At 45.4% G+C, this 11,830-nt stretch overlaps 1 protein-coding gene across 1 annotated transcript in view; it reads right to left on the reverse strand.

The window, feature by feature from the left end:
- si:ch211-267e7.3 (ADAMTS-like protein 2) overlaps window positions 1-10,032 on the reverse strand; it is a 115,378-nt gene extending 105,346 nt beyond the window's left edge. Inside the window, exons 1-2 of the mRNA XM_041207796.1 lie at window positions 9,979-10,032; window positions 1,662-1,709 (exon numbers count right to left, since the gene is read on the reverse strand). Coding sequence (XP_041063730.1) covers window positions 1,662-1,709; window positions 9,979-10,032 — 102 coding nt within the window. The remainder of the gene's footprint in view (window positions 1-1,661; window positions 1,710-9,978) is intronic.
- Between the last annotated feature and the right edge of the window lie 1,798 nt (window positions 10,033-11,830).

An 11,830-nucleotide genomic window follows, 5' to 3' on the forward strand; every position in this document is an offset into this window, starting at 1 on the left:
GCCAGACGTTAAGGAGAATAGACAGGATCCTCTTTTTTTCATGTGCGGAGACAACCTGGGTAATTCAAAGCCATATAGCAGAAATTAAAGCCACATGGCATGTCTTTTTAAATAGTCCGTCCTCCCCCACCCCACCCCACCCAATAACGCACTTTTTGCACTTTCTTCAAACTGAACCCTGTTTGTAAAGCTGGAGGTAAACATAACCTATGGAAAATGATTCCTATTTTCTGGATCCTGCCAATCAACATGGGGAGGGGGTTTTCTGTGTGTTTAGTGAAAGGCCTACTTTCTCATATACTTTGACATATGAGTCAGCAATGTCCTGGTACTCAGTTTCTGAGCGAGTGCACACACAAGCCCTCGTCTGTGTACTGAAGCCCTATGGCTGAGGCTGGAGTGGTTTTGGTTTTGGATTGAAGGCGGCGTCGGTTGAACAGTTTCCCATTTGCTCTGTAGGTCATCTCCACACCTGTGGTTGATTTGCTGGAGGTGAGGTAAAATATTGAGACGAGGAAATGAAGAAAAGAGTTGGTGCAATGACACAGCCTTGTTTGACCCCAGTTTTCAACACCTTCCAAACCTGCAACCTACAACACCACAACCTCCAAGTTCCCCTTCAAGCTACACACCATCCGGACTTGGAATTATAATGATATTCCTTTACTGTTGCTGTGTCAAAATCCTGGAACTCCCTTCCTTAACAGCACCGTGGGCATACCTACACCACGATGACTGGAGCGGTTCAAGAAGGCAGAACAGCACCACCTTCTCAAGGGCGATTAGGGATGGGCAATAAATGCTGGCCCTGCCAGTGATGCCCATTTCCCATGAATGAATAAAAAACTATTTTAAAATAAAATGCCCAGCATCTCGGCACTTATCGCTCTAATCGTTCAGCTGGATGGGGCACGTTAGTCATATGTCTGACACCAAAATCCCAAAGTAATTGCTCTATTTGGAACTCGACTGCAGCAAGGCTCTCCCAGGGGGACCGTGGAAATGCTTTAGGAGCGTCCATGCTTCATGCCTGAAACATACCCACCAACTCACGGGAGACCTTGGCTTGTGACCAACCAAAATGGAGCAAGCTCATTCAGGAGGGCACCGAGCACAATGGGAGGAACATGCAGGGGTGAAGTCGAGGTGTCGGAGGGAGCGTGTAGACCTCCAAACACCCATCTCCATCTACCCTTATTAAACTTTTTAAAAAATGGATCACTGACTCCATTCTCTCTGACCATTGGCTGCTTCACCTCCCCGACACACATGCTGTGAATTGTTGGGGAGGGGGATAAAGGGGCAGAGACATGAAATTGTGGCAGTTTCTGTGCTTAAAAACTTTTAATCAAATCCCTTCAATTTAGTATAATACTTTTCACTTAAAATAGTTAAGTGAGAGGTGACCTTCATTGAGCATCCCATCTCCATCTACCCTGTAGATCGTGCATCTCGCTCAAGAACCGTTTTTCTGTGTGAAAAACGGTGAGAGTGAAGGTTCCTCTGGCGAGTGCAGCCACATTCATGGCGCTGTGAGTGGCTCAGCTGCACAGTGGGTGAGCAAAAAGAGGGGAAGAGCAATAGTGGTAGGAGGCTTGATAGCAAGAGGAACAGACAGGTGTTTCTGCAGCCGTAGACGTGACCGCAGGATGGTACGTTGCCTCCCTGGTGCCAGGGTCACGGATGTCACGGAACGGCTGCAAGACATTCTAAAGGGGGAGGGCAAACAGACAGAGATCGCGGTACATATTGGTACCAATGACATAGGTAGAAAGAGGGATGAGGTCCTGCAAGCAGAATTTGGGGAGCTAGGAAACAGATTAAAAAACAGGATCTCAAAAGTAGTAATCTCTGGATTACTTCCAGTGCCATATGCTAGTATAGAAATAGGAGATTAGTCCAGATGAATGCGTGGCTGGAGAGGTGGTGGAGGAGGGAGGGCTTTAGATTTCTGGGACATTGGGACAGTTTCTTGGGGCGGTGGGACCTGTACAAGGCAACGGGTTGCACCTGAACCAGAACGGGACCAATATCCTTGCGGGGAGGTTTGCTAGTGCTGTTGGGGAGGGTTTAAACTAACTTGGCAGGAGGCTGGGATACTGAGAGGAGGTTCAGCAGGGGGAGATTCACAGTCAAAATTAATAGAGAAAGCAAGTGAGTCTGGAAGGCATAGAAATTATAGCACAAGGGAGCTTGGCAAGGTTGGATGGTATTTATTTTAATGCAAGGAGTCTGATGAATAAGGCAGATGAGTTGAGGGCACAAATTAACACATGGAAATATGATGTAATTTGCTGTCACATAGACATGGTTGAGAGAGGGATAGGATTGGCAACTCAATATTCCAGGATATAGAGTCTTCAGGCAAGACAGGGAAGGAGGTAAAAGAGGAGGGGGTATCTCAATATTGATCAAGGAATCAATTACAGCATTAAGGAGGGATGACACCTTAGAAGGCTCCTCAAATGAAGCCATATGGGTAGAAATTAAAAACAGAAAACGAGCAATCACATTGCCGGGAGTGTAATATAGGCACCCCAAACAGTCAGAGAGAAATAGAAGAGCAGATATGTAGGCAAATTTCAGAGAAGTGTAAAAATAATAGGGTAATAATAGCGGGGGATTTCAACTTCCCCAACATTAACTGGGTTAGTCATAGTGTGATAGGTTTAAAGGGAGCGGAATTCTTAAAATGCATGCAGGAGAGCTTTCTAAGCCAGTACGTAGAAGGTACTGCAAGAGAGGCGGTGGTCCTGGACTTAATTTAAGGGAATGAAGACAGGCAAGTGGTAGAGGTATCAATGGGGGAGCATTTTGCAGATAGTGATCATAATGCCGTTAGATTCAGGGTTGTTATGGAAAAGTCAAGGATGAGCCAGAAATCAGAGTTCTAAGTTGGGGCAAGACCGATTTTAATAAGGTCAGATTTTATTTGGCCAGAGTGGACTGGGAGCAGCTATTTTAGGTAAATCAGCGTCAGAGCAGTGGGACTCATTCAAGAAGGAAATAAGGAGAGTACAGGGCCAACATTTTCCAGTAAAGACAAACAGTGGGACCAACAAATCCAGGGAATCCTGGATGTTGAGGGATATACAGAATTGGATAAAGAGAAAAGGGGAGGCTTATGGCAGATACCGAGGGCTCAAAAGAACAGGAACCCTAGAGGAGTATAGAATGTGTAGGGGGGAACTTAAAAAGGAAATTAGGAGAGCGAAAAGGGGGCATGAAAAAACATTGGCATGTAAAATAAAGGAAAATCCAAAATACAAGTATATTAAGAGTAAGAGGATAACTAGGGGAAGAGTAGGGCCCATTAAGGACCATAGTGGTAATTTGTGTGTAGAGCCAGAAGATGTAGGTAGGGTTCTAAATGAATACTTTGTTTCGGCATTTACAAGTGAGAGGGATGATGTGGGTATGGAAATCAGGCAGAAGGACTGTGATATAATTAAAGAAAGGGAGGAGGTTCTAAGTGGTCTGGCAGGCTTAAAAGTAGACAAATCTCCAGGCCTGGATGAAATGTATCCCAGACTGTTGAGTGAGGCAAGGGAGGAGATAGCAGGGGCACTGGCAATAATTTTCAATACCTGTCTGGCCACAGGAGAGGTGCCAGAGCACTGGAGGACAGCCAATGTGGTACAGTTATTCAAGAAGGGAGGAAAGGATAAACCAGGGAACTACAGGCCAGTCAGTCTAACCTCAGTGATGGGGAAAGTATTGGAAGCAATTGTGAGGGACAGAATTAATCTAAACTTGGAGAGGCAGGGATTAATCAAGGACAGTTAGCATGGTTTTGTTAAGGGGAGGTCATGTTTGACCAATTTGATTGAATTTTTCGAAGAGGTGACCAGGTGTGTAGATGAGGGCAATGCATTTGACGTAGTCTACTTGGACTTCAGCAAGGCTTTTGATAAGGTCCCGCATGGGAGACTGATAATGAAGGTAAGAGCCCATGGGATCCATGGCAATTTGGCAAATTGGATCCAGAATTGGCTGAGTAGCAGGAAGCAGAGGGTGATGGTCGAGGGGTGTTTTTGTAACTGGATGCCTGTGTCCAATGGGGTTCCCAGGGATCGGTGTTGGGTCCCTTGTTTGTGGTATATATAAATGATTTAGATTTGAATGTAGGAGGGTTGATCAGTAAGTTCGCGGATGACAAAAAAATTGGTGGGATGGTAAATAGTGAGAAGGATAGCCTTAGAATACAGGAGGGTATAGACGGGCCGGTCAGATGGGCTGATGAGTGGCAAATGGAATTTAATCTGGATAAGTGTGAGGTGATGCACTTGGGCAGGACAAAAGGGCACGGGAATACACAATGAATGGTAGAACCCTGTGAAGTACCGAGGATCAGAGGGATCTTGATGTGCATGTCCACCGATCCTTTAAGGTAACGGGATAGGTAGAGAAGGTGGTTAAGAAGGCATATGGAATACTTGCCTTTATTAGCCAAGGCATAGAATATAAGAGCAGGGAGGTTATGCTGCAACTGTATAAAACACTGGTTAGGCCACAGCTAGAGTATTGCGTGCAGTTCTGGAATCCACATTATAGGAAGGGTGTGACTGCACTCACGAGAGCGCAGAGGAGATTTACCAGGATGTTGCCTGGGCTGGAGAGCTTTAGTTATGAGGAGAGAGTGGATAGACGGGTTATTTTCCCTGCAGCAGAGAAGATTGAGGGAGGACATGATTGAGGTGTATAAATTATGAGGGGCCTAGATAGGGTAGACAGAAAGGAACTTTTCCCCTTGGTGGAGGGATCAATAACCAGGGAGCATAGATTTAAGGTAAGGGGCAGGAGGTTTAGAGGGGATGTGAGGAAGAATGTTTTCACCCAGAGGGTGGTGGGAATCTGGAAATCACTGCCTGAAAGTGTGGTAGAGGCAGAAACCCTCATAACATTTAAGAAGTATTTGGATGTGCACCTGTGATGCCATGGCATACAAGGCTATGGGCCTAGTGCTGGAAAATGGGATTAGAATAGTTCGGTACTTGTTTGACCGGCGCAAACCCGATGGGCCGAAGGGCCTTTTTTTGTGCTATTGACCTCTATGACTCTCGCCTGAATCACAAGTTCATGGATGGCCACCATCTTGTACAGTACTGAGGGAGTGCTACGTTGTTGCAAGCCATGCTCGGCGGATGAGACATTACACTGAGGCCCTGTCTGCTTTCTTCAGAGGATATGAAAGAACCCATGGCACTATTTGAAGAAGACAATAACCTGGATGATATTCATCCCTCAACCAACACCACATTTCTGTTTATGGGAAACCTGCTGTGTATAGATTGGCTGGTGCAGTTTCTGCATTACAAAAGTAACCCCACTTCAAAAGGTACTTAATTGGCTGTAAAGTGCTTTGGGACACATCCTACTGTCATAGAGGTGCTTTACAAATGCAAAGCTGTTTCATTTGTCTTTCTTTAATGCTTCCTGAAGAATTTCAAATAACCCAGGACGGACCACGAATGTCGTGTCCTTTGCCTCAGAAGTTTGCTACACAGTCCACTCGCCCACCGAGCCATTGCGATCATGATTGTAACAACAAAATAAAGATTGAACGTTTTCAATCCCTCACATAAGACACTAAGTGAGGGCATCATCCAGATCTTAACGCTGTCCTACCGTGAGGATGTCATGATCACATTACTTACAGTCCATAACTCAGCACGGAGTGAGGTATTGTTAAGAAATTTAGGCAGAAATTCAGGCGCGCAAAAAACATCTTTTCCATTTCCTTATTGGAGATTCAGAAGTATTCTTCTGAAGTGCTTCTGTAGTATTAATGAAGTCTAACTCACAAGAGTAAATTCTGAGCAGAATACTAATAAATTTAACATGGGCCACGGTCACCCTTGGGACTGATTCCAGGAATTCCCCTTTGAGTTTTTGGGATAAGTGAATGGCCTCCCATCAAATGTGGGCCAAATCCCAACTGCTTAAAAAAAAATGCACCACACCAGACTGGCTGATCTCCAACTCTCCACTGCATGAAAAATAAGAAATCACAGTTGATCCCAGCCCAAACTCTTCTTTCAAATAAAGGTTTTTATGCTGAAGTGAGACTCTCGGAGTCAGCCCTGGTTTCCAACCTGGAGCTGGTGGCTATCTTAATTCACTTGAAATAAGTCACTTTTTTGGTGCTGATCAAATTGAAAGCGACGGATCTATAAATGGAGGATATGCTAATAGGGTGAGGTGATCAAAGAATCATAGAATGGTTACAGCATAGTAAGAGGCCATTCAGCCCATTGTATCTGTGCTGGCTCTCTGCGACAGCAACTCATTGGTCCTGCTTTCCTGCCTCTTCCCAATAGCCCCGGAAAGTTTCTCTGTTCTGATGTTATCCAATCCCCTTTCGAAGGCCATATTTGAATCAACCTCCACCACACTGTCAGACAGTGTATTTCAGATCCTAACCGCTTGCTATGCAAAAGATTTCCTCATGTCATCTTTGGTTCTTTTGCCATTCACTTGAAGTGTAGGAGGAGGCTCCTGTGGAGCATAAACACTGGCATGGACCTATTGGGCCGAATGGCCTGTTTGTGTGTTGTAAATTCTATGGAATTCTATGTAACCAGTAATACTTTCTTATGCAGCACTGAAGGGAGCTTCCCTGGGGTTGCTGCTTTTAACTTGAGAGACCGGGTCTCAGGAGAAGCAGGCAATCAGACTGCTGTCCCCCATTTGCACTCCAATAGCCTGTAGGGTTTATGAAGCCACCAACTGCAGTGTGATATTGCAGCGCATGGGGCCTGCGAGTGCATCACCGGAGTTGAGGCGAGACAGGCTGCTATTTAGGAGATGATGGAGGGGTGGAAGGGTCTCACCAGGCTGGAGCCATTTGCTGGACATAGCTCGAAAGTCAAAAATATCCAGTTGCTCTTCCTGGCCATAGACCTGAAAAGAATCTGCAGGCTGCACTTGCCCAGTACATTGGGAATCAGCAGTGTTAGAAGTACGTCAGGCTGGCCAGCAACTAGGCCTGGGTTCCACCTGCAGCCTCTGCTGAGTTTGCTGGTCTCAGCAAAGGGAGGGAGGGAGAGGAGGAGAGAGGGAGGGGATAGAAAGAACAAAGATGCTACGGTTGGTCGCAGAGCCCCTCAAGTTAAAGAGGGGGAAAGTCAGGCACGGTTTCCAGTTCTTGGCATGACTCATTGCCTTCTGCTGGAAGTGGGTGGCACGCACACTGGGTGAGAAGGGCATGCTCCACCCTGATTGTAATAGCCCCAAGGTTGAACACCAGTTGATACTCACGGTCAAGTCTCACACACAAATACTATTTAATCAGGCAAAGTACCAGAGATTGTGGGAATTATTGTTTTATATATAATGGGGCGGGGGGGTGGGGGTAGGCAGTTAGCTCACATTGGCTAGACAGCTAGCATGTGGATCAGATTAACAGCAACAGTGCAGGGTTTGATCCCCGTTCCAACAGAGGTAGACTCGGGGCCTGACTCCTCGCCCTACCCGTACTAAAAAAAATCATGGCATTTTGCCATGATTCAGCAAATAATTGCCAAGGACCTGCTTTCAGGCAGAGAACTCAAGGAGAAGAAGATTTATATATAATACCAGATTTTATATGGCCCATCCGTGAATTGAAACGCCTCAAAGCCATTCACAAAAATGAATTATTTCTGTTTAATCTAGTTTTCACTTGTCACACATGATGAACCAAATGGCCTCCTTCTGTGTCTGCGTTTCTGTGGGAAGGATTTTTTGCTCGGCGTGCAGGCAGGCGCCCGACACATGCGGGGTGAAATCGCACGCGATGACATCGGGCAAGCATCCCAATGTCACCACGCACTCGTGCAATATTTGGGTTGGCAGGCTAGCGTAACAGTTGGCAGCGAGCCCGCCGACAATTAAGAGGCCTATGAAGGCCACTAATGTAGTGATTGGCCTGGATTTTTCGCTGCCTGTCCAACGTTACGGTTGGTGGCCTTTGGATTTTTTGAGGAAACCTCATCCACGGGCGGGATGAGGTTTCCGACATTAATTTTTTTTTTAAATAAAAAATGTTTGGGCAGAACTTTTATCATCGATATGTTTAGGTGAGCGATTCTTTTACGGGTGAAATTTTTTTTCGGAATTTCAAAAGCTCTATTTCTGGATTTAAAACTCTTCAGCTTCCTGAGGCAGCTCTCAGCCTTCAGGGAGCTTTTGTTGCGTGGCTCCTGCACTGATTTCAGCACCCGCCCTCTTCCCGCCCCCATCCCGGCACTGCTGAGCTTTTCAGCGTGCATTTCATGCCGGCTGGCCATTAATTGACCAGCCAGCGTGAAATCGCAGTCGGGGGCCAATCGAGGGCAGCAGCCTGTCCCCCAACTGCTCCTGTGGGCCCACCCACCCGCCCACAAATCCTGCCCCATGATTCTAACCTGTTATCCCCTGCCGCAGTCGCCCAGGACACCCAGGTCCCACCTCAGCCGAGACAATGAGGGAATTCATGCCGTCAAAGTTTATCATTTTTGTTTTTAAGTTGTCTCCCCCAGATCACATTTCTTCAGTCGAAATTGCATTAGAATGTAACATGGAGCCAATGACTGACCCGGCCCGGTTTTCTGTTCACCTCACTTCTGACAACCCTCATCCCAGCTGTAACAAGTGGATATGAGGGACAGGCAGTCCTCCAAACCACTGCTATAATAGCAAGGCTTCGCTTGTTATTGTGCTCCTCTTGGGTTCCTGAAATTTGAAAAATTAAGGCTTCAACACGCTGTAGTCGAGCTGCTCAGAAAATTCCAATCTGTGGAGCGTGCATTCCTGCATGATACAATCCGGGGAAAATTGGATAATCTCTGGTCTTTGTTTAGCTCTGGAAATGATCCCGTGTTCTTGAATATAGGGTGAGCAGATTTCCAATTGCTCCGTCTGTGGCAGGCCAAGAATACAGTGAAAGTGCCCCCTCTTTTCAAATCATTAAGTATCTCCTTTGCTTTTTGTCGTTACTCTGGTTTGAAAATGTACGTTTGTCTGCAAATGTCTGCTTGGCTGTGAAGCCAGAATGGTGGAATAGTCAGCTGCCAACCAATGTCAAGGCCCACACATGAAAAATGATGTCCCAGCTGTGCCTCAGTGGGAACCTTCTTGGCTGTGGGCTCAAGCCCCATTCCAGGGACCTGAACAGAAATATCCAGGCTGACACTCCAGTGCAGTAATGAGGAAATGCTACACTGTCTGAAGTGTTGCTTTTCAGGTGAGATGTTAAAGCAAGTGCCTGTCTTCCCTTGTGGGTGGGTGTATAAGATCTCAAGGCACTATCTTGAAGAAGAGCAGAGGAATTCTCCCCCATGCCCTGGCCCATATTTATCTCTCAACCAACATCACTAAAACAGATTAGTCATTATCTCAAATAAAAGGAAAATACAGTGCATGATGGAGATCGGAAATAAAAACAGGAAGTGCTGGACTCAGCTGGTTGGACAGCATCTGTGGAGAGCGAAACGGTGTTAACATTTTGAGTCCAATATGACTCTTCTTTGGAACTCCTTATCTCATTGCTGGTTGTCAGAGTTTGCTGCATGCAAATTAGTTCGCCTCCTGAGTTTGGAAAAGGTGCTATATAAGTGCAAGTTTTTACTTTCTATGGCTCATGTCGCGAGTCCCTGGAGGGCAGCTCATGTCCAATGCACCTACCTGACTATGAGTGGTGACATTGAAAAGGGAATGCACCTAAGGGAAAGCAGGGTTCATATTGCTTTACATTATCAATTAACATGACATTCTCTGGTAGATTACTGATAATGAACCCTCCCTTTTTCTGAATTTATATATCCAACAGACCTTGTCTTGGCAGCTCAGTGAAATCATGTACTCAGCGTGTGTCTTGCCTGCGAGCTAAGTGGATCCCCCAGCTCGTTAAGCTGCAGCTTTATCTATAATCACAGTCACGGTCGATAAAGTAACACACAAAGAATAACAATAATAAACTTCCCACAAAAACACAACAGACTGCAAAACCCTCCATACCATGTTTTCTGGGAAAGCTGCCTGTAGTTCCTTGTAAATGCACAGGATTCCCATCTGTGCTGCTAATGGGCTGGAACACTGGGGAACCATGAAATACTAAACTCAACACACAAGCTTCCGTCTATTCCCTGCTCTTCAGATTCCTTGAATGCCCAAGGAAAGGGGAGTTGGGGGCTTTTCCAACTCTATGTTCTGGTACATCAGCCTCTACTATCAGTGCATTCAAAGGGCTTATCCAATTAACCTGGGGTTCCTCCTTACACTTTAAGTCTTTCAGTTGGATGCTACAGATAATAAATAAACTGAGCGGACAGCCGCATATGTACTTTTAAAATGTAGCCATTGTCGCAATGTAGCCAATAGACAATTTCTGTACAGCCAAGCCCCACAAACCTCAATGAAATAAATGATCAGACAATCTGTTTGAGAGGTTGGTTGAGAGGTACATATTGCCCAAGTCAGCTCACGGTAGATGTAAATGATTACAGCCATGTAATCATTTACATCTATCCGTAAGGGCAGACAGGGTTTAGGAGTAACACCAAATTTCAAAGATGGTGCATCTGACACTCCCTGATCCACACTGCATTGAAGGTCAGCCTAGGTTATGCGGTTATATCTCTAAAGTGTGCTTGAATCCACAATCTATTGAATCATAGGCAAGGATGCCTTAATTGAGCCACAACTTGACAGAACCTATTGTTTAGGAACAATTGTTTTCATTCGCTTTTAAGTTAAGTATGCAGTGACGTAAGTCATGCCACTTGCAGTATTAAGTAAAGTGCTACCAGGGTACAAAGCTAATCATGCCAAGACTAAAGCCATTGCCTCCGGGGTTGTTCTCCCTTTTAATATCACAGAATCATTTTCTTTTAAACAGATGTCTCCGAAGCATGTTGGGGCACATACTATTGGAACCTTCAGCTCCTTTGCAACAACAATTATTCCTCTTTCCAAATGACATAAGTGGTCTCCCATAGAGGTTGGGGGAAAGAAGAAGAAGACTTGCATTTATATAGCATTTTTCATAACCACTGGATTTTTAAAAAATTCTTTCATGGGATGTGGACGTTACTGGCAAGACCAGCATTTGTTGTCCATCCCCAATTGCCCTTGAACTGATCTTGCTCAGTCATTTCAGAGGGCTGTTAAGAGTCAACCACACTGCTGGGGGTCTGAAGTCACATGTAGGCCAGACCAGGTAAGGACAGAGATTTCCTTCCCTAAAGGACATTGGTGAGCTGCATGGGTTTTTACAACAATCAATGATAGTTTCATGGTCCCCATTACTGAGACCAGCTTTGTATTCTGGATTTCTTAACTGAATTCAAATCAAGTGGTGGGATTTGAACTCATATCCTCAGAGCATTAGCCTGGGTCCCTGGGACAGCGACATTACCACTACACCACCGTCTCCCCCAAAAGCACTTCACAGCCAATGAAGTACATTTGAAGTGCAGAAACTACTGTAATGTAGGAAATGCAGCAGCCAAGTTGTGCACAGCAAACTCCCACTAACAGCAGTGAGGTAAATGGCCAGATCATTTTGTTTCATGGGTGTTGATTGAAGAATAAATGTTGACCAGGACATCCCTCCCTGATCTTATTGAATAGTTCTGTGAGATCCTTTACAATCACCTGTGGAGACAGACTTAGCCTTAGTTTAGCATGTCACCCATAAGATGGCACCATTTAAAAAAATCCTTTTACGGCCAACATTTATTGCCCATCCTTAATTGCCCTTGAGAAGATGGTGGTGTGCTGTCTTCTTGAACCGCTGCAGTCCATGTGGTGTAGGCATCCACAATGCTGTTAGTGAGGAGAGTTCAAGGATTTTGACCCAGAAACAGTG

This window comes from Carcharodon carcharias, chromosome 16 (genome assembly GCF_017639515.1).
Source record: "Carcharodon carcharias isolate sCarCar2 chromosome 16, sCarCar2.pri, whole genome shotgun sequence".
Taxonomy (NCBI): domain Eukaryota; kingdom Metazoa; phylum Chordata; class Chondrichthyes; order Lamniformes; family Lamnidae; genus Carcharodon; species Carcharodon carcharias.